At 37.4% G+C, this 23,909-nt stretch overlaps 1 protein-coding gene across 27 annotated transcripts in view; it reads right to left on the bottom strand.

Moving 5' to 3' along the window:
• Positions 1-23,909, bottom strand: part of LOC115213775 (mediator of RNA polymerase II transcription subunit 25) — a 116,720-nt gene that overhangs the window by 22,819 nt on the left and 69,992 nt on the right. For 19 of the 27 annotated variants that reach the window (XM_036504534.1, XM_036504535.1, XM_029782604.2 and 16 more), the window contains 2 exons: positions 20,431-20,530; positions 8,821-8,868 (listed from right to left, as the gene is read on the bottom strand). In XM_036504534.1, coding sequence (XP_036360427.1) covers positions 8,821-8,868; positions 20,431-20,530 — 148 coding nt within the window. The remainder of the gene's footprint in view (positions 1-8,820; positions 8,869-20,430; positions 20,531-23,909) is intronic. The other 8 variants (XM_036504540.1, XM_036504542.1, XM_029782607.2 and 5 more) reach the window with 1 other exon arrangement.

Genomic DNA, 23,909 nt, shown 5'->3' with positions numbered 1-23,909 from the left:
ATCATCTTACAAGTGAGTTGTTCGTTCCCAGTCTTCCATGAAGGACATGTCTAGCCATGGGAAAATATCACCTTGCTTGGTAACAGATGAAGGCTGCCAACAGGAAGGGCATCTAGCCAAAGAAAATCTGCTTCGACAAATTCTGTCTACCCAAGCATGCATAGAAATGTGGACATTAAACAATGACGGTATCTATATAATTTACTGTAAATTCTAAATATTTATTTGTATAGTGGAGAGAATAAATGCAACAATTTGCTCAAACACATTCTTTTTTTTCAATTCTTCACGGAGTGGTTAGTGTTAGGAAGGGCATCCAGCTGTAGAAACACTGCCAAATCAGACTACAGCCTGGAGCAGCCTCCATGGCTTCCAGACCTCAGTCAAAACCGCCCAACCCATGCTAGCGTGGAAAACGGACGTTAAATGATGATGATGTTCGATGCAGCAGTTGTAGGCTGGAAGAGGTCCCATGACAGGTCCCGCAACCAGATGCCTGGATGTGATTAAGGAAGCTTTCCAGAGGTTCAACATCATTTTGGAAGATGCAGAGGGGCTGGCATGAAAACGCCAGTGGATGGAGAGCACTGGCAGGCCCGGTTGGCTCTACACATGATGATGCCTCTGGGACCACTAACATGGGATGACCCCAGCCGTATCAAGAAAGTGAGTAGCAATTTTCCCTCGAATTTCACCCCTGGGATGATTATTGGGATGAAGTATTTTACAGATGAATACTGTATCAGAATCTTCTTCTTTTCCTTAGAACAACCCGCCTTGTGTGTGGGACAAGAGAAATACCGAGACTACAAAATGGCCATATGTTTGAATTTTAGCCCTCCTGCAAACCATCTTGTATATAAAGGAATGGAAATAATTCCAAAGACCATACTGAGTTGATAATAGACAAAAACAACAAACACATACAAAACCAGAAAGTAATAAAAAAAAAACTAGAAAAGAAGATATATATCAAATATACTCAGTAAATAGCTAAGTAGAAAGTGTTTAAAGTTTTGTACAAGTTCTGTAACCTGAGGATCTGAGGCATTGAGTGTTTTAGATTGCAAGCCAGAGTACTGAAGATAACTGACACACAAAGATAGAAATAAGCACAGAAAGGCAGAAGCACACTTGCCCTAAACAATGTCACAAAGTAAAAGGAATGGAAATGTTATTAAGAGAGGTTGCTCAAATGTGAAGAAAGCATAGGGGGGGAAAAGGCCACACAGAAAAACCGTGTATTAAAGTAGGCAGCAATTTGGTCGAAAGAATGATTAATCTATATTAGATACAGCTTGGCTTTGTGCTAATAAGAAGCATATGTATAGATACAAACACACACACACATACAGTTGTAAATATACATATATAAATACATGTATGTAAAGATATATAAAGGTGCTTCGATTTGCTTGCTTGCCTTTGTCAAACTGTCTGACGAAGGTAAGCAAGCTAAAACACTGAAAGCACAGTCAACCTTTTCCTTGTAGAAGCTTAAAAAACACGTACTCAACTAAAAGTGTGGAATAATCATTCAGTTTCGTGTTAAAACTGCTTCTATATACAGGGAGAGTTTACGAAAAAATATAAAAGACGAAGACAGGTGGTGTACAAAACAAACAGATGTATTAGTATAACGCTCAGGAATAGAAAAAGTCTTTTACGTTTCGAGCCTATGCTCTTCTACAGAAAGGGACACAGAAAAAAACAAGGAAAGAAAAGAATGTGTGTAGTGGCTAATGATCTATCATAGTGGGCATAAAAACAAACATTAAAAGGTATAGAGGTGTAAGGAAGAGGTGGGAGTGGCCCAACAGAAGACAGGTGGAGAGAGGCCAGATGGAAGATAGTTGGCAGGGTTAAAATGCATATATAGGTGGTTGTATAAGAAATGTGTATATATACACACCAGGCGTGAAGGGATAATATCACTTCCTCATTTATGGTGAGACAAGTGCCAACGGGAGAAAAGCCAACATTTATACTTAAGGGGCACCTATTATATACTTAAGCTCATGAGGACAGAAGGGAAAAATTTCCTCAAAATATATTATTTTGAAAATATCCTTCATGAGAGTTTCAAACATCAAGAGTATTGTTAATAATAATAATAATAATATAACAGCGTAGTTTCAGGAAAGGTATTGAAACAGCTGTAAGATAATGAAGATTTTTTTAAATACCAATGTTACAAATTGTCAGCTATTCTTTCACACGCATTGAGTCGAAACAGGGGCAGCTGAAGAAGGGGAATGTTCCTTGTGTTGTTTGTCTTGTACTCTGTTTTGTCATTAAAAAAAGTCCGTTTTTTGTTTGATTTTATGTTTTCGCTTCTCGTTGTGTTCTACGTTTATTTGTGGTGTCCTGTACTCATATATGCATGTAGATATACATATAGATGCAGGTATGTACATATATGTATGTAAGTATGTATGTATGCAAATGTTTTATTTGTTAAATTGTTATTATATGATTGAACGCACGCGTCATTTTCTTCTTCTTCCAAGTATTATATATCATCATCATTGTTTAACGTCCATTTTCCATGCTAGCATGGGTTGGACGGTTCGACCGGGGATCTGGAAGCCAGAAGGCTGCACCAGGCTCCGGTCTTTTCTGGCAATGTTTCTACAGCTGGATGCCCTTCCTAACGCCAACCAGTCCGTGAGTGTAGTGGGTGCTTTTTACGTGCCACCTGCACTGGTGCCAGGCGAGGCTGGCATCGGCCACGGTCGGATTGGTGCATTTTACGTGCCACCTGCACGGGAGCCAGTCGAGGCGGCACTGGCTTCGGCCACGATTCGGATGGTGCTTTTTACGTGCCACCAACACGGAAGCCAGTCGAGGCAGCGCTGGCATCGGCCAATATATACACACACATACATACAGGCATACCTCACCCTACATCATTAATTGGTTCCAGGAGACACGACTTAAGTCGAATTAACTTGTCTCTAGGCTAGGCTAGGCCGAATTTACTTGTCTCTAGGCTAAACTGATAATAACCAATCCTAGTTCTGTACTTTATTTATGAATGCACTTTCGATAATACATGGTTAATAAAAAAACATGAGTGCTAAAATCTTGTCCTTATTATGTACAGTTGTCAATATAGTTGTCCCAAAAGATTGTGCAATTGCTACCAGTTTTCCACCATTTTCATGGCGTTTTACCACAGCCAGTTTATCTACCAGCGTTATAGCACGACGCTTAGCACTTTCACTATGAATTTCCTTAGGAGCCAGGGGAACAAATATTTAAATCACAAATGAATGAGAATAAGAAAGTAGCCAATAAACAGACGTACATAAATCTGAATTCAAAACAATCACAAGTGACAGTGACGCCTAATGGTAGATATTGGAACTACAGTGCAATATGAGCTCTGAAAGACTGATAAATAAGACAGCACAGCTGATTTCATGAATTTGTTCGCTAAGCTACACTACTTTATGGTGTGTATCTTAACATTTACCGTACATATTTTAACATGATTGTATGTGCTTTTATTCTAATTTATTGTACAGAAACATAATTTTATGTGCTTTTAACGGTTTTCTTGTAATTTCTTGATTTCAATATTCATGGCAGACAAATGCAAAGTCGAGTAAAATGACTTGATTTGATTTTTATTTTTCCATATTTTTGAAAATCGACATATAATCGAGAACAACTTAAGCTGAGGTATGCCTGTATATATATATAAATGCATGTATCTATCTATCTATCTATCTATCTACATTATATATATATATATATATATATATATATATATATAGCAAAATCTATAATAGAAGGCATTTGCCCATGGTTCTTTGCAGAGGGATTGAACCTAAAGCTATATGATTGCAAAGATAACACAGCCAAGCCTCTACCTACATACATGTAGGTATGGTTGTGTGGTTAAGAAGCTTGCCTCCCATCCATGTAGTCTTGGGTTCAGTTCCACTACATGACCCCTTGGGCAAACTGTCTTCTACTTATAACCCCCACACCAACCAAAACTTTGTGAATAAACTTGCTAGATGGAAACTGAAAGAAACACTGTGTGTGTGTGTGTGTGTGTGTGTGTGTGTGTGTGTGTGTGTGTGTGCACGTGCGCGTGTGTGTGTGCACGTGCGTGTGTGTGTATGTTTGTACGTTGTGTTGACCTAATGTGGGAGTTGTAAAGATGCCACACTGTCATATAAGCAGTGTCATTGATTTCCAATAGTCTGCAAAAACATGTCTGGCCGTTGGAAAATATTACTTTGCTTGGAAATAGATGAGGGCATCCGACCGTAGAAAGTCTGTCTCAAGAAACTCCATTCAACTCATTCAAGCATGGAAACATGAACATTAAAACAAATTTTTAACACCATTTATAGACTTACGGGTTGCATACAAGATGTTCTAGGAGCAACGACACTGAAACGTAGAGTGGTCACAGCAAAAACAGGTTCAATCCTAAGACTTGGGGCTAATAATCTTAATTTTGGCACAAGGCCAGCAATTTTGAGAGAAGGAGCAAGGCAGTTACATCAACACCAGTACCCCACTGGTACTTATTCTATTGACCCTGTAAAGGATGAAAAGCAAAGTTAACTATTGTGGTATTTGAACTCATAACATAAAGGGCCAGAAGAAATGCTGTAAAGCATTTTGTTTGACGTGCTAATGATTTGGCCAGCCTGGAGCCTTCCTTGGCAATCATTACAGAACTATGATAAAACAAAAGAAACACTATAGCTATCAAAAACACCTGAGAACCTCAAAGAAAATGAATATAAAAATAGGCTGTATCTACTCCATACTTCAACTGTTAAGTTATAGCAACAATAATTTTAGAACAAGACTACAAATTAGTAGAAGGGATGGCTACAATTTAAGCAATGCTGACACTTAACATTTAACCCTTTCGTTACTAACCTGGCTGGTTACTAACCGCCTCTGGTTCTGTAATACAAATGTCTTGTTTTCATAAATTCTGAATTAAAATCTTCTACCAAACCTTAGTCACAATTTATGCTCCTAACACCAGCTTAATGATAACTGAGTTATTTTACTAAATTCTTTGTTATATTTAAAATTAATTGAAAGAAACACAGAGCATCTCAACAGAAATACGGTAACAAAAGGGTTAAAATATACAATAGAGAAACAATTCTTAACCTTTTCAATACTGACCCAGCTGAAACCACCTCTGGTTCTGTAGTACAAATGTCTTGTTTTCATAAGTTCTGAATTAAAATCTTCCACCAAACCTTAGTCACAATTTATGTTCCTAACACAAGCTTAATGATAACTAAGTTATTTTACTAAATTCTTTGTTATATTTAAAGTAATTGAAAGAAACACAGAGCATCTCAACAGAAATACAGTAACAAAAGGGTTAAAATATACAATAGAGAAACAATTCTTAACCTTTTCGATATTGACCCGGCTGAAACCATCTCTGGTTCTGTAGTACAAATGCCTTGTTTTCATAAGTTCTGAATTAAAATCTTCCACGAAACCTTAGTCACAATTTATGTTCCTAACACTAGCTGAATGATAACTAAGTTATTTTACTAAATTCTTTTTTATATTTAAAATAACTGAAAGAAACACAGAACATCTCAAAATAAATACAGTAATGAAAGGGTTACACAACCTTGAAATCGTATTGCACTCTTCGTATTTTATTGCCCTAGAAAAGATGAAAGGTACAGTTGACCGCAGCAGAGTTTGAACTCAGAATGCATAGCCAGAAGAAATACTGTTAAGCATTTTTCCCCAACATGCTAAATGATTCTGCCTAAGTACAAGAACCTTGAAATTGAAGAATTCAAAGACGTGCAGCATGAAGATGAAAAGAACAACACCAATAACTGGAACATTAGGCATGATTTTCAAAATATGAAAAGAAACACAGAAGCCATATAATAATAATAATAATAATAATAATAATAATAATAATAATTTCTTATACAAACATGTAATAATAATAATGATAATTTCTTATACAAACATATAATAATGATCATAATTTCTTATACAAACGTAAGGCCTCGAATTTTGGAGAAGCAAAAAAAGGATCAATCAAACTGACTCCAAGTCGCTGACCGGTATTGATATCTTAACTTCCTGGAACAATGAAAAGCAAGGTCCTCAAAGGAATCAGAACTCGGAACATATAGAGAATTAACTGAATACCATAAGGATTTTTAATTCTTTGCATTACACTAAATAAAAAATAAAAAAACTATTGCTTTACCAGTTCGTACACAGAAGCAGTGGCCATACTGGAGCACCTGCAACTAATCTCTCTCTAATCAAGATTTCAGATATAAACAAGGATATTTCAGATGAGAACAATTCAACAAGAAAAGAAATAAGCTTTGACACTTGTTTGTCTCAATGATCATGATGATGATGATTATGAGAATAAACAATTATGAAGAAAAGAAAAAAGACCAATAATGTTTGTTTAAAATTTTGGCACAAGGCCAGCAATTTCAGGGGAGGGAGAAAGTTGATTACATTGGGCTCCATTGTTCAACTGGTACTAATTTCATCGACCCCACCCAAAAGGATGAAAAGCAAAATCGACCTCAGCAAGGTTTGAACTCAGATTGTGAAGACAGACAAAAAGCTGCTAAGCACTGTGCCCAACATGCCAATGATTCTGGTAGCTTGCTGCTTTTAGTTTCAAATTTTGAGACAAAACATGCAATTTCAGAGGAGGGAGCAAATTGATTACACCCCCCCCCCAGTATTCAACTGGTACATATTTCATTGACCCCCCACACACACACAAATGGTAAAGCCAAACACAGAGGCATTTGAACTCAGAACGTGAATTCAGAAGAAATGCCACTAAGCTGTTTTTCCAGTGCAGTAACAATTCTGCCAAATCACTGCCTTAAACAAAAGCAATAATATTCATAATTAATAATAATAATAATAAATGCCCTGATGCAGTACCAGGCAGTGGCTCTCATGGCTTCTGATCTTAATTGATTGGAAGTGTTATCATGTACATTGTTTTGTATTGGTATAAAAGATGGGCTACAGCAAATATTCTGTCCAATACCACAGATTTGCTTGTCAGTTGTTTGACCATAACCAGTTGAGCATGTCCCTTAGTGGGTGACGATATGTGCATCTCTGATCACGAGCAGAAGTAGTGGGGGAGCATCATAGCCACGTTTTGAGAGGGATTATTTAGGGTTTGAATAATTCACCTCTGGAAACATGGGTGTTTCGTTTAACATCCTTAAACAACCTTTATTCAGGGATCTTTTGAGCAGGATGAGTTACTCGACCAGAAGAAAATTCAAATCGGGCTCCACCTGCAAGGTCATGTGCTGTTTATCTTGATATGAGATCACCATGTCGCGCACATATGGTTGTGATGCATGTGCCTGGTGTACCCTTATCAGACGGGTAGTCATGATGGGTATACTGGGCTTCGTATATTTTACGAAGTGTCACTTTGATGGCATGCACTGCTCTCTCACTCAATAATAATAATAATAATAATAATAATAATAATAATAATAATAATGGTTTCAAATTTTGCCACAAGGACAGCCATTTTGGGGGAAGGGATAAGCCAATTACATCAACCTCAGAGTTTCACTGGCACTTAAATTATCGACCCCGAAAGGATGAAAGGCAAAGTTAACCTCAGCATAATTTGAATTCATAACGCAGCAAAGGGCAAAATACCGTGAAGCAGTTTGCTCAGCATGCTAGTGATTCAGCTAGCTCGCCGCCTTTATTATAATAATAATAATAATAATAAATAATAATAATGCCTTGATGCAGTACCATACCCTGGTGCAGTACTGTGGTCAGATGCAGTGCCATGCCCAGATACAATATCAGGCAGTGGCTGCCTGATGCAGTTCCAGGCAGTGGCTCTCATGGCTTCTCATCTTGACTGATTGCAAGTATTACCATGTACATGATTTTTGTCCTGGGTTACAGCAAATATCCAGCTCAATACCACAAATTTTCTTGTCAGTTGCTTGACTATAACCAGTCGAGCATGTCCCTTAGTGGCTGATGATATGTGCATCTCTGGTCACAAACAGAAGTAGTTGGGGAGCATCATAGCCATTTGTTAAGAGTAATTCTTTGGGGTCTGAATAATTCAACTCTGGAAACACGGGTGTTTTGTTCAACATCCTTAAACAAACCTTATTCAGGGACCCTTTCAGTTGGATGGACTACTCGACCTGAAGAAAATTCTAACTACCCCCACCCACCTGCAAGATCATGCACTGTTTATCTTGATATGAGGTCACCATGTCATGCACAAATGGTTGTGATGGTTGTGCCTGGTGTAACCTTATCAGACGGGTAATCATGATGGGTATATTGGGCTTTGTATATTTGTACCCCAGTGTCGCTTAGATGGCATATGCTGCTCTCTCACTCAATAATAAAAATAATAATAACAACAATAATGATAACAACAACAACAACATTAATAAAAGCTAAAAATAAAATTAAATGAAATTAAGTTAAATAAGCAAAATATATATTTGGAAGGTTCAAATATTACATGACAGAGGGGTCTGCAGGAAATAAAGACTGGGAGGTGTGAGAGTAGGAGGAGGCAGAGGATGAGGAGGAGGTGGAGGTCAAAGTGCATTGATTACCTAATGTCTGTGTTGGAAGTAGGGATATCAAAGCGCAGGCAGTTTTGTTGGGTTTTCTTGTATTATTTGTTTTTATTGTTTGTTTATTGCCCCGAGACACAATTAAAAAAAAAAAAATAGAAGCCTTTGACCGGGATCAGCATGTGCCCCCATTTGGTCAATGAGAGAGAAAATTTTGATTACCTACCACTGTAAAAATGGGGTAGGGAGTGCATCCCGGCATTGTAGAAGCCATCTACAAGGATATATAAAAGTCGGGTCAGTTGGTTTAATAATATTTAACAAGTTGAACACATTTACAAAGTCAGCTTAGTAGGTTTTGTTCTGTTTTGTTGTTGTTGTTTTGGGTTGTTTTTGTAGCATTTTTTCTTTTCTTTTCTTTTCTTTTCTTTTTTTTGTTTTTTCAAATCAGCGGCTCACGAAAGATTTTTTTAATTTTTAAAGTGTTAACCATTTTGATACCAACCCACTTGCAACTGCCTTTGGTTCTATGACATTAATTCCTGTTTTTAAATTGATCTAAAACCAAAACCCTTCCATGAAAATTTTCCGTTAATTTTTGTTCCAAACACCAGTTTAACAATGACACAGCTATTTCCTAAATTTTTATTTTCATAATTAATGCCAGCATAGTTCACCAAAAACTATGGCAACAAAGGGGTTAAACCCACAGCCCTTTCCAATATTGGGATCTATCTACTTCGATATTGTATCAGTTTTAAATTTTATCCTTTTCCTGTTTTTGAATAATCTACATTTTTTTGTACTTTATGTATTTTCATGTACTTTATTTTTATTATTTTCATATTATTTTACATTTACTAATTTCTTTGTTATTTTTTGCTTTCCCTTTCTGTTTCCATTTATCTGAAGGTACTTGGCCCTGCGGTTAGGGTGTTGCACTTGAACACACGATTGTGGTTTTGATTCCCAGACCAGGTGGTGGCATTGTGTTCTTGAGCAAAACACTTCATTTTATATTGATGCTGCTCCAATCTATTCAGGCATAAAAGAGTAACCCTACGACAGAATGGCATCCCATTGAGTGGAACTGTCACTTATGTGCCATTTCGGTCACTTATGTGCCGAGGAAACTTGGCAACTGGCCCTAAGATTTCTAGGACTCAAGACAATAATGTCCTTCCAAATATTCAAAAACTAAAAATAAAAAGAATAAAGCTTCTTCTTTTAATTAACCTTTAGCACACTCTAGACACATCATGTCGTCATAGGAGTTTTCTCCCCTCTCAATGCAACACAATGTGCCTGCAGCTAGAGGGGAGAAAACTCATATGGCAACATGATTCATCGTCAGTGTGCTAAAGGTTAGTCGATTTCTAAAATGGTACATGGTCATGCATTTTGTAGTGGGGAGATGGGGATTTGAACTGCAAATGGAATCGAGTCCATGATTATCACTGGATCTTGTTGAGGCCTGACCAGGATAAATACAAAGTCAGCACTGGAAGGGTTTGAACTACAAATATAGAGCAACAAAACTAAACATTGTAAAACTTCTTTTAGTGTGACACTCCACAACATATCTGCCAAATTGTGCTTTTAAAAGTAATTAATAGTAGTAATAATGATATGTATATATTAATTAGGAGGTATGAGACATTTCGGCATGGCTGTTTTGGCGCCGTCTATTTGGCATCACTGATTCAATGCTGACTTATTTGACATCAGATATTATAATTGCGCTTTTGTTATCTGTCCGGCTGATTGTCTGTCTGTCTGTCTCTCTCCCTCCCCCACCTCAGTTTAAGTGCGTACCAATGTTTGTATGTATATGTAATCGCTTTCTCTCTCTCTCTCTCTCTCTCTCTGTATATATATATATATATATAATATATATATATATATATATCTTTCTCTCTCTCTCCCTCTCCCTCTCACTATGTATGTCAGCAGCTATGATTGTATATATAATCTCTCTCGCTCTCTCTGTTTATGTATCAGCCTCTATGTTTCTATGTGTAACATCTCTCTCTCAATCTCTTTCTCCCTCTCAGTTTCTCCCATTTTCTCACTCTCTCTTTCACTGTCTCTCTCTGTTTCTCTCTTCTCCCACACTCTCTTCCCCTCTCCCTCAGTTTTTCTTTTTCTCACTCTCTTTCTCTCCTCTCCCATACTCTCTCCCTCTCTCTATCTGTATGTGTATATTCTGTTTACACATGCTTGTGTGTGTGTGCCTCTAGTGCCAAAAAGTACCATCATTGAAACAGGCTGAGTGTCCATCCAATCAGCCGTGCCAAATCGTCAGCATCAAAACAGCCACCCCAAATCACCCCATCATGTTAATTAGGGTGTAAAGGAAAGAAAAGGATGTGTGTGTATATATATGCGTGTGTGTTTGCATTTAATTTTTACTGTTAATTCAACTAAGTTATTAAAGAAGTTAAGAGCAGAACTAAGACAACAGGAGAGTAAAAAAAAAATATAAAGAAAGAAAAACAGAAAAGTTTTAAAAAATTATAACAGAAAACAGACAGAAAAGAAAGAGAAAACAAATGATTAATAAAATATTAATTAATTAAAAAAAAAAAATAATAATTTGAAAGCAAACATGATCTGTAAGACAGAAATATTTGCAGCATTTAGAGAGAAAAAAAAAAACTTTAGAATAAATGCAAAAAACATAAAAGAAGCAACAAAAAGCATGAAAAACAATAGTGAAATAGCCAACACTGAAGAAAAAAGTAACAGGTTTTGGGGGTTGTTTTTATTAAGGTTTGCTATGGCTTTTAAATATATCCTTGTCTATCCCAGTCAGACTGGGCTGCCACTAAACACATACAAAACTTTGCAGTTCAGAATAGGTTTTTTTTTTTTTTTATTATATATAATTTTGCATACAATAGTACCCTGGTTTATGAATGCCTCTGACCACGAATAAATTATGCTTTAAAAAGCACCAACCAATTGTGGCCATTGCCAGCCTCCCTTGGCATCTGTGCCGGTGGCACATAAAAAGCACACACTACACTCACGGAGTGGTTGGCGTTAGGAAGGGCATCCAGCTGTAGAAACACAGCCTCCTGACGGTAGAACCGTCCAACCCATGCTAGCATGGAAAACAGACATTAAACAATGATGATGATTATATATATATATATATATATATATATATATAAATAAAGCGTGGAGGCGCAATGGCCCAGTAGTTAAGGCAGCGGACTCACTGTTGTAGGATCGCGGTTTCGATTCCCAGACCAGGCATTGAGAGTGGTTATTGAGCAAAATAACCTAAAAGGCTCCACGAGGCTCCTTCAGGGGGTGGTGGCAATCCCTGCTGTACTCTTTCGCCACAACTTTCTCTCACTCTTTCTTCTGTTGGCCTGCTCGCTTAGCCAGCGGGGTGGCGTCATTTGAAGGCTAAAACAATGCGAAGCACATTGTGACCAGCGATGTGTAGCAACATCTGATAGCCTAATCGGTCACGGTGATATATAAAGCACGATTTATTCATGATCAGGTGTGTTCGAAAACCAAGGTACTACTGTATGTGTATATATATATATCCAACTAGCAGTATCGCTCGGCGTTGCTTGTGTTTGTAAGGGAAATAACTATATAAGCATTTTTAGAGAGTTACTTCCCTTATATAAATCAAGCAAAAAATGCATTAAAAATGCGGAAAAATTATGGTAAATTTTTTTTTTAAATCGTAGACTCATCGTAGACGCGCGCTAATACCCAGAAGGGCTCGATATGAATCATGAGTATAAGATACCCGCTTTTGGTTAAACTGCACTGCAAAATGTGGGAGTAGTTAGGAATCTAAATCGGAGTAGATAGACACTCACACAACTTCACTTTTATATATAAAGATGAAAAGAAGAAGACAAGGAAAATTCTTTAACACGTCTTTAATTATAAGTTACAGTTGTTTCCGTACAATCTCTAGATGATACGGAAACAATTGTAACTTATAATTAAAGATGTGGTAAAGAATTAGTGGATAATTTACTCTTCGCCAAACCTATTTGATGGTGTAATTGTCATGAAACTTGAATTTTTCTACACCTGAAGAATTCCGGGTTTGGCCTGGAATTCGAGTCGAGTGCTTCTCTGGAAATATCCAACTTCACACACCACCTGACCATAGCTCTATACTGTATATGTGTGTGTGTGTGCATGCGTAGCTTACTGTTCTGTTAAGATAAGATCAAGAGAAAGATTGCTTGGTGACATAATGCATGTTTTAAAAACCTGCCTAAATATAGGTTTCCACAGCAAGAAACTATTAGCAGCTAGTATCTCTATACTTTGTACATTAAATGATATTTATCTCTCACACTGGATAGAGTAGTTTTTTTGTTGATCTTACCCTTAATGGAAAACTAAACACTGTGTAAGAAATTATGATAAACACAAGTCTATATTATTTGTACCCTATGTACATCCCATCATTGTGGTTGTCTGAAGCGCCTGCATTCGATGTTCCAAGTACAAAAGGATGCTTAATCACAACAGATTTCTTATATTTGCTCTGCATATCACAACCAGTAATACTGCTACCATCCGATCATGGCCGTTGCCAGCCTCGCCTGGCCCCCGTGTCGGTGGAACGTAAAAAGCACCCACTACACTCACGGAGTGGTTGGCGATAGGAAGGGCATCCAGCCGTAGAAACATCGCCAGATCAGACTGGAGCCTGGTGCAACCTCCTGGCTTCCCAGACCCCAGTTGAACCGTCCAACCCATGCTAGCATGGAAAGCGGATGCTAAACGATGATGATAGTAGTAAACAAACCACTATAACGGAAGTAGGTTGGATGATGATACTCTAAATGGAGCTCTACACTAAACAGTAGCAATTGTACATCTAACAGCACACACAAGATGTACTATCTAAGGGACCTAGACCTTTAACGATATGCCATGCTTGCGAATGACCCATCAAGTCAAGTGAAATTGTAGTTGTGGCCAATGCCAGTGTCACATACTTGGAACCTGTGCCATTGGCACATACAAAGCACCTTTCGAATGTTGGACCTCACAGTGGCAGTGGCAAGTGACCAAGAACTTTAGCTCATTTTTAATATACATATATATGTATGCATGTATATATATATATATATATATATATATATATATATATATATATATATATAATTATATACACACACACATATCTATATATACACATATACATCTATACATATATATAGATACAAATATATACATCTATATATATATATATATAATGTCAAAGGAGTAATTTGAGGATACAACTATAAACAGATGTACTGACAATGGCTATGATATAACATTGTAAAAAAAATCAACAAAGCTTATGTTTTAAGACTAGGCCATTCTGTAAAGGATAGACAAGGATGTTATTTAAATTTCTTCAGAATTTTTAATCATTTACTTTTTTTTATTATGAATTTGAAATTATTGATGAAGACATTAAAAAAAAGATAAAAATAACACACAAAAAAAACACAAAATAATGAAGTGAAAATATGTAATGAGTTAGTTAATGAGTTGAATTAATGAGTGAGTGAGTTAAAAAAGTGAGATAGCATGTTTGTGAAAGAGTGAGTGAATGAGTCGATGCTATCACAACTGGGTTGTTCAGAGTTACTACTTGAAAGTATCATTTGAAGAGCTCGGCGCTTCGTGTTATGTTATCAACAGCAAATCACCCACAAGGCAGAACGCATCCCATTCCAAGCGACACTCAGAGAAGAACTTGAACACAACACAGCACACTTATAAAGGAAAACACTTACCAATGTACACAATATGTGAGCCTCTCATAGTAAATAGCTAACCGTATTTCCACACAATGTATATTTAGGTTTTGGTCAAATCGGCTATTTGAGAATTAAGTGCCTCGATTATGGACACAGTGCAGTGCTGGTAGAATGACATGAACCATAGACCCTTCACTTAGCAGTCTGACATGTTACTGAATCAGCCAACTGCAACTCTCAAATATAAAGAAATGGATACTTTAGATTTACAAGTCCATGTTGTAAAATTATATTGTAGTAGCCATTGTGTATATAGGCAAAATGGGTTTTCGCTATGTTTTAAAACAAGATATGAAGTGAGGTAGATGAAAATGATAATAAGTCAATTTTTAATTACTGAAACGTCCTGCGACCCCATCATGAACAAATGGTTTTAAAAATAACCAGTTTTTATATCTTTTGACTATTCAAAGCCTAACTGAAGGTGAACAACAAACCGCATCTAGGAATGACAAAGTTTTGTAAGACATCATTTATATGATGTATTACATCATGAAATATAGAGAATTCTGGAAAGTACCTCAGTATCAAAAAAATTAGTTAATTTGGATTCTGTGTCTCAAGTGCACACATTTTGTACAGAAACACTACAAAAAAATACCAGCAGCAAATTTGAACTAACAGCCCACTGGTTCACAGATTAATCCTTAAGAACTCAAGTAATTCAAAATTATTACGAAACAGTTCTGAACGTCTTCGCCAGATCTAAGCTGTGTCTTCAGCAAACGGTTACTGCAATGGCTTTGAAGCAATTTATCACTCAGTTATTCCAAATCAACAATATCTTTCTCTCACAGACACTTCGCTTTAACTGAATTCACAATAATCAATCGCTAGTATGTGCTGAGCAAAAGTATCTTTCACAACAACAAAGAAGAAAAACTACACAAAGACAACTAAACCTAATGCAACAAAACTGAACAGATCTATTTGTCATAAGGTGTTATGACCACAAACAACAAAGCAAGCAAGCAAAAAACTTCGAAGTCACAGTCAACCTTTTCTTTGTAAAAGTTCAATATACAGGTACACAATGAAAAAATATTGAGTACTCTTTCAGTCTAATGTTAAACTGTTTATTGTATATAACTTGACACAAAAGCAAACACACACACACACACATGGCACTTACAATTTTCATGTGGATTTAGCAGATGTTATGATGTCATTGAACAGTAAATGGAAGCTATACCCATTCAGGATAAATTAAATAAGATGCCAGAATTCAAGACTAGACTGAAGTTCCATTACATGTCTAAAAAGAGAAACTCTATCTCATTTACTCCTCTATTCCAAACCAAAACAAAAGGGAAATAACTTCAACCTGCTAACACCATTAAAAATTTTTCCTCGAGTATTTCAAAGATGACCCTCCTGCATGATACATGAGAGTGGATATCAATAAATTTTTCATCATTTACAAACGTAAGGCTTATAGTTTACACCATTATTTGTTATTCCTTTCCAATCCACTGATATATACAGACACCAAGCTTTCATTCAATTTGGCTGAATGAAACCATACTGGAATGGATGTGCTCTGTGTCCGACAAATTTACCATTCTGGTTGTGATCCATATTTCGACCATGTCTGAGGACAGGTTTGGTATGACTATGTACGCTGAATTTATAAACTGCATTTATGAATCAAATTTTTAGAGCAACATTATTAATTAATTATAGAAACATATGTAATAGATGAAACAAAAGAATACCAAGTTCATGTCCACAGTTTTTTCTCTCAACTCTAGCAGTGGCAGCATCTTGAATAAAGCTGCATGGATATAGTTGACCCCAATGCAGCTGAATCAACAGGATGCAAATGGACACCACATCCTAGGATATCTTTGCAGTAGAAACATATGCCGGACAGAAGTTTCAAGAGAATATATTGTATTAAAGACTGTAATAAAAATTGTTTAAATGTATAATGCTCCTACCTTTCCTTCATTGGACACTAAACTCTGCTTGGAAAGACCTGTTGAGGCAAGTGAAATTGAAATCAAATTCGATGACTGGCATCTGTGCTAGTGGAGCATTAAGAGCACCATCCGAGCGTGATCATTGCCAGACCAGCTAACTGGCTTCCACGATTCGAGCGTGATCGTTACCAGCGTCGCCATACTGGCACTTGTGCCATGGCACGTGAAAAAACATTCTTGCGAGGTCATTGCCTGTGCCTCCTGTGCAGGTGGCACATAAAAAACACCATTTGAGTGTGGCCGTTGCCAGTACTGCCTGACTGGCCCTCGTGCCGGTGGCACGTTAAAGCACCCACTACACTCTCAGAGTGGTTGGTGTTAGGAAGGGCATCCAGCTGTAGAAACTCTGCCAGATCAGATTGGAGCCTGGTGCAGCCATGTGCAGATCAGATTAGAGCCTGGTGCAGCCATCTGGTCCTCAGTCAAATTGTCCAACCCATGCTAGCATGGAAAGCGGATGTTAAATGGTGATGATGATGTCTTATATTGAACCTTTCAGAGGAGATGACAAAGAACCAAGATACCTGGCAACTTGCTGTACTCAAGAAGACCCGACCTCCACAACAGAAGTGTTAAGGCCACATTCCCTGGTGAAGAGGATTGGTCTGTAAGAGCCCTGAGCCAGTGCCACTTTAAAAGCACCCATACTGGCACCACGTGAAAGCACTCGTGCCAATGCCATGTGAAATTACTCATGCTGGTGCCATGTTAAAAACGCCAAGTGGTTGGCATTAGGAAGGGCATCCAGCCATAGAAACCTAGCCAAATCAGACTGGAACCTGGTAAAGCTTTCTGGTTTGCAAACTCTTGTCAAACCATCCAACCCATGCCAGCACGAAAAACAGACACTAAATGATGATGGTGGCACACACATTTGGATATCCAAGCAGAAAAAGGAGTATTCTTTACATTTAGTGGAGTTCATTTATTCATTTAAAGCTAATTAGTCACTCCTGCAATACCCTACCTTTCTTAATTAGGACATTTGTTATCAAGTTGTGCCATACCATAAGTTTGAATCCTTTTTTTGTCATTGTAAAATGGTTCTGGAGCACAAGTCCCTTCAAGTTATTAATATCATTTCAGAAGTCTGCATTTTTTATTGCTTTTATTTACACTTCTGTATTACACTCTTACTCATTTGTGAAAAACACCAAGGGGCACTTTGGCATCATACACCTCATTTTTTAAAGATTCTTCCATGCTGTTTTCGTGCAACAGCAAAGAAGCTCAGGACTTGGTTATTTCATTAAGAACATTCTACCATGGCAGATACCGGTGCCATGCAAATTGGCACCCGTGCCAGTGGTGCATAAACGCACCCAGGTATTGCACCAGTGGCACATAAAAGCAACCATTCTCAGAGTGGTTGGTGTTAGGAAGGGCATCCAGCTGTAGAAAACCATGCCAAATCGGACTAGAGTCTGGTGCAGCCTTCCAGTATGCCAGCCCAGTCAAACCGTCCAACCCATGCCAGCATGGACAACAGACATTAAATGATGGTGATGATGATGATTATATATACTGTGAGGACATATACCAGCTATATGTTACCTCAATAATGATGGCAGTTAGTCATCTCAATCAGTTGAACCACAGAGATGGGAATAGATCATATATTGATCTCCAAAGGAATTGCAATCTGGCTGGCTCCATTCTTCACCTTATGCTCCGTATAACCTTCCTTTGGGCAGTTGCCCTCTTCTCATATTACCCAGTCACACTGGTTTCATAATCTCACTGCTTTCATTGTACATACTTCTTTGGGCTGGCAAATCTCTCAGATCACAATACTTGGCCCACACTTGGTTTTCTGACAGGAGACCCATTTCTTTTTATACCTGTCCATGTGCAGTTTGCCTAATTCTGCATAGCTTTATCAACAATTTCCTTTCTAGGTGTAGCTCTACATCATCATACCATTTCCTTCCTATCAACAATATTGGTTTGGTCAAACAAGAAATAGAATTCTGGAGGCACATGGCTTAATGGTTTTGATTCCTGGACCAGGAAATGTGTTGTGTTCTTGAGCAAAACACTTCATTTCATGCTACTCAAGTCCACTCAGCTGGCAAAAATGAGCAGTACTTGCAAATGACCAGCATCCCATCCAGGAAGGAACATATATACACCAGAGAAACAAGGAAACAGGGGCTCCAGCTCCTTATGAAGTGATGTGGACTAACCAGACAAGAATTAAGCTCCACAGAATAATCTCATACTTCTTAACCTGTGACAATGGGATATGTTCCACGTCACACAAACAATAACTAGTGACATTAGTGGTAGCTGGGATTTTACAGCAACAGTATACAGCTCATTTCTTGTGAAGTATGGCAGGAGAGCAAGCCTGTTTCAAAGGAACTGACAAGCACACTGTTCCATTCTGTCCACTCTTGCTAACAGAATCTCATGCACATAGAGTGACCTAAAGACCAATGGCATAAACCCATGTTCGTAACACATCAACTTCCCTGCCAAATCGCAATTGTCAATGGCAGTAAGTATCTTACTTAAGTTGACCTCAATCAACAAAACTCTACTCCAAGTAGAGTATCATCCATGAAGTCAACATCCAATAAAGTGGTGTGGTTACTAGTCTATACTAGTAGTGTTACCAGTTAGAATATTTGCTTTGTGTTAACCTAGGGTAAATAAGTGTTCCCCTGAATTGATAAATGCTAAATCTGGCTTATCACATCTAGCCTATAATGCCATTCTAAAAAGAAATGATTACAGAATTTGAAATTTCAAAGCTATAATATAACAAATGACTAATTCAAAAGTGTGAATAAATAAGCATTACATTTGACAGAATAATCTGAACACTAAATAGCTAGAACTAGTTGGTAGCTTCTATTACCATCATGACTAAATCAACAACGAAGGCTGGTTTTTTCCAGGTGTATAATAGCCACAGTAAGAACAAGGTAGGAAGAGTCTGAGAAGTTGTCACTATGCTGACATCAAAAGAAGTCTCTCTCCATAAATTATATAGTGTTATCTGTGTATGAAGTGTGATATTGAAAGACAGTGAAACATGGACACTAAATGCAGAGGCTGTGTGAAGGCACATTCTCTACGTACAACGTATGAAATGTATGGTGGGGGAAGAAAAAAATGAGGTAAGCATACTCTGCTCAATGTGTAATGTTAGTGTGCATGAAACGATGGAGCACGAATGAGCTAAGAGGATGGGGAAAAAAAATGTGGGTAAGACGAATAAGATGCAGCATACAAGAGAGACGACTGAGCTGGTAGGGAGCTGTGTATGGACAATGGCATATGATTAAAGACATCCCAACTTATCCAAATCGAAGGGGACGCCTGAATGAAGGCATGTGAAGAATAGTAGAAGTGCAGGCTCATCTTGTGAGGAGGCTGGGCCTCAAAAAGGAGATGACAAAGAAACATAAACAAGTGACATGGCTGGTGGTGTGTTGGAAATGACACCTCCAACCCATGAAGCATGGAAAAAATGGACATAAATATGATATGAATATGATGACAATGATATATATGTGCTTGTGTGTATACATACATACACATAATATAATATCAATATAACAAATACATATATGTATGTATATACATGTATATAATTATTTATATATATATATATATATATATATATATATATATGATACATATCTATACTGTACATATAATGTACACACACATATATATAGATAGATATGTATATACATGCCTGTATGTGTACATATTTGACGTATATATACATATACTCAAATATATGCATGTGCATATATATATATATATATATATATATATTATATATATATACATACATATATTTATACAGCTATATATACATATACATACATATATTTATACAGCTATATATATATATATATATATACATACATACATATATTTATACAGCTATATATATATATATATATATACATACATATATTTATACAGCTATATATATATATATATATACATACATACATATATACATGCACACATATATACACATATATATATTATATCAGTGACTGGTGAGTAGTGAACAACACAAACCAAGCAAGGGTTGTCGAACATCCATCACTTGACGTTTTGCAGGAGGTTCATTCCCCATGGCTTGCATCTCCTTGGCTTTCACGGCTTGCTGGATTTTGGCCTGAAAACACACAAGATGGATAACAAGGGCAAAAGCTTTTAATTTTCACATTTTTCGTAAATTTAAGACAGGTGAATTGTTTGAGAGAAAGAGGGTAGGAGGTGTGATGTTGGTACAGCAGTGGTTGTTGTTGTTATTGTGGTGGTGATGTAGAATTGTGATTCTTGCAAAAAGTGTATACAGGTGCCCTGGCCGATAAGGTGAACGTGGAGAGCTCGGGAAAAAGACGGCTAAATGGTGAAATGCAATGCTTCAGAAATAGCAAGCTTGGTGCTTCTACATGTTTATATCTGTTATAAGGATGAGGAGGTTACTGAGAGACATGCAAGATGTAACAGCTGTGTGGTTTACAGATGTAGGAATTTAAGAGGTAAATATTACGGTTCCAAGCAGTAAAGGAAGGTGATTGAGTGCACATAGTGTGTTAAGTGAATGATAGGGGTGCGGTGGTTGAGTGTTTGAAGTACAATTGGTTGTGTGACGCTGTGGAGCAGAATCTGGGTGGTGTCGAGCAACAGCATTTGAGGACCAAATGGTGTGACAGCAAGAGTTTTAACTGATGGGTGATGAAACTGCATCAGTTGACCAGTAGAGGAGTGGTGGTTTATTGGTAGAAGTATAGCGGAGTGGAAGAAAGTAAAAGGTAAAGGTAACCTTCTCGAGTCATGCCAAATCATAAGGGCCGGTTTCCCAGTTCCCATGGTGTATATATTCCCCACCTGGACGGGACGCTGGTCCATCACAGGTACAATTCATTCTTGCCAGCTGAGTGGACTGGAGCAATGTGAAATGAAGTGTTTTGCTCAAGAACACAATATGTCACCCAGTCCAGGAATTGAAACCACAATCTTATAATCATGAGTCTGACTCCCTAACTACTAAGCCACACTGAGTGGACTGGAGCAATGTGGAATGAGGTGTTTTGCTCAAGAACACAATGTGTCACCCGGTCCGGGAATCGAAATCACAATCTTATGATAATGAGTCCAACACCCTAACCACTAACCCACATGCCTCCACAGTGGAAGAAGTTAGGTGAGGTGAGTGGTTAACTGTAACAGTAGGATAATACTGAAGGCAGCGAACTGGCAGAAATGTTAGCAGACCAGGCGAAATGCTTAGCGGTATTTCGTCTGCCATTGTGTTCCGAGTTCAAATTCCGCCGAGGTCGACTTTACCTTTCATTCTTTTGGGGTCAATTAAATAAGTATCAGTTACGCACTGGGGTCAATATAATCGACTTAATCCGTTTGTCTGTCCTTGTTTGTCCCCTCTGTGTTTAGCCCCTTGTGGGTAGCAAAGAAATAGGTATTTCGTCTGTCTTTACGTTCTGAGTTCAAATTCTGCCGAGGTCGACTTTGCCTTTCAACCTTTCGGAGTCATAAATTAAGTACCAGTTACGCACTGGAGTCGATGTAATCGACTTAATCCGTTTGTCTGTCCTTGTTTGTCCCCTCTATGTTTAGCCCCTTGTGGGTAGTAAAGAAATAAGAAACAGTAGGCTAATAGCGATGTGCAACTGAGGGCTAGTGTTATGTTGATACTGAGTGCAGTGTTTATTGTTTGCATGCAAGGTGTGCAGTGAGTCAGGGATAGAAAATGCAATGTTGCTTACTGTAGGTTAGTAGTAGGCATAAGGTTAAGTTTCGGACAAGTGCAAATTGAGTGAAAGATGTGATAGAAATATAGGACCGGACAAAGCTTTTGAATGGGTTAGATAGGTGCAAGTTGGGTGGTTAGTGACACAGAGGTGTTGAAGAGACAGCTTTTGAACAGTGGAGGTATAGCGATTGAGTGAGGGTAAGAGTTAAGAATCAGAAGTTTTAGACCACTGGTAAAAAGGTACTTGATTACAAAAAAAAAATGCCACAAGCATCATTTCACATCCTTATACAGAAGTTAATTGATCTAATTCCAGAGTCTATACAGCTAAAAAGAAAAAAGTTAGAGAAAACAAAAGGGTGGGGAGCTCACAACCACTACTGATGGTTGAAAAATTGACACTGAGAAGAATTAAGAATCAGAAGTCTTAGACCACTGGTAACAAAGGTATTTGATTACCAAAGAAAAAATGCCACAGGCATCATTTCACATCCTTATACAGGAAATTAATTGATCTACTTTCAGAGTCTATACAACTGACGGTGGAAAAATAAACATTAAGGAAAATATCCAGCCATAAACTATTTCAACAACATCAAACAAATATCTAAATTTGAAGGCTCATCCTACCTATACTTCTCAAGAAAAATAATAATAATAATAATAATAATAATAATAATAATAATAATAATAATAATAATCCTTTCTATTATAAGCACAAGGCCTGAAATTTCATGGGAGTTGGGGGGGAGACGATCAGATCGACCCCGATACATAACTGGTACTTAATTTATCAACCCCACCAAAAGGATGAAAGGCAAAGTTGACTTCGGAAAAATTTGAACTCAGAACGTAGCGGCAGATGAAATACTGCTAAACATTTCGCCCGGCATGCTTTTGACTGTAAATCTACTCAGGCAAAGACAGGATGGTCTCAACCAGAACACTATTGACCATAAATCTGCTTAATTGGGACTTCCTCAGACTGAACAAAAAAAAAGCATGTATCATTGTCTTTTGTCTACAACTTAATTGTATATTCTTTTGTAAAACAGGGTTTTAACTGCTCTTTTTCTTTACATCTCAGTCCAGCTGAAATATACCTGGATATTAACTCAGAAAATGCAATAATAGAAATCTGTTGTAAAAAAAACAGAAGTCAAATAATAGAGGTGTAATACTGTATGGTAATTAAATTGTATAGTAATTAAGAACAGGAATTATGGAGATGTACTTGCATAGCAAGTGACCTGATCTGAGATAGTGTGCTGGAATGAAAACAATTGCAGCGTGGAAGGTGTTTATAAGCCATTTAAGAAACACACAAAAACCGTTAGATTCACTTCAACATTTAAATTTAATGCAGCATGGAGTTTTGTCAGTGAACAGGTCGCAGTCTCAAAGCAACGAAAATATTTTGACAAATTATATTGAAATGTTGAAGTGAATCTAACGGTTTTTGTGTGTTTCTTAAATGGCTTATAAACACCTTCCATGCTGCAATTGCTTAATTAAGAACATTTTTATAGCATTAGTTTTATTCAAACTCTTCAGAGAAAGAGATTGTGATCTTAGTGAGAAAAACATGCAAGGAAAGCAGAAAGAGAAACTGTAAATGTGGTACCAATAGGCAAGTCTTTGCAATATGTGACATGAGGAGAGAATATTTGGTAAAGAAGGCATCAGGTGTAATTAGCCACACAGGTAGAGGAATGGTGAGGTAAAGGAAAAACAGGCAAGAAAAAGAAAATATTTAAAGGATATATATAGAGAGAGA

The sequence above is a fragment of the Octopus sinensis genome, linkage group LG7 (genome assembly GCF_006345805.1).
Source record: "Octopus sinensis linkage group LG7, ASM634580v1, whole genome shotgun sequence".
NCBI classification, from domain to species: Eukaryota; Metazoa; Mollusca; class Cephalopoda; order Octopoda; family Octopodidae; genus Octopus; species Octopus sinensis.
The sequence above is the reverse complement of the archived record's forward strand: the minus strand, read 5'-3'. Positions and strand labels throughout refer to the sequence as shown.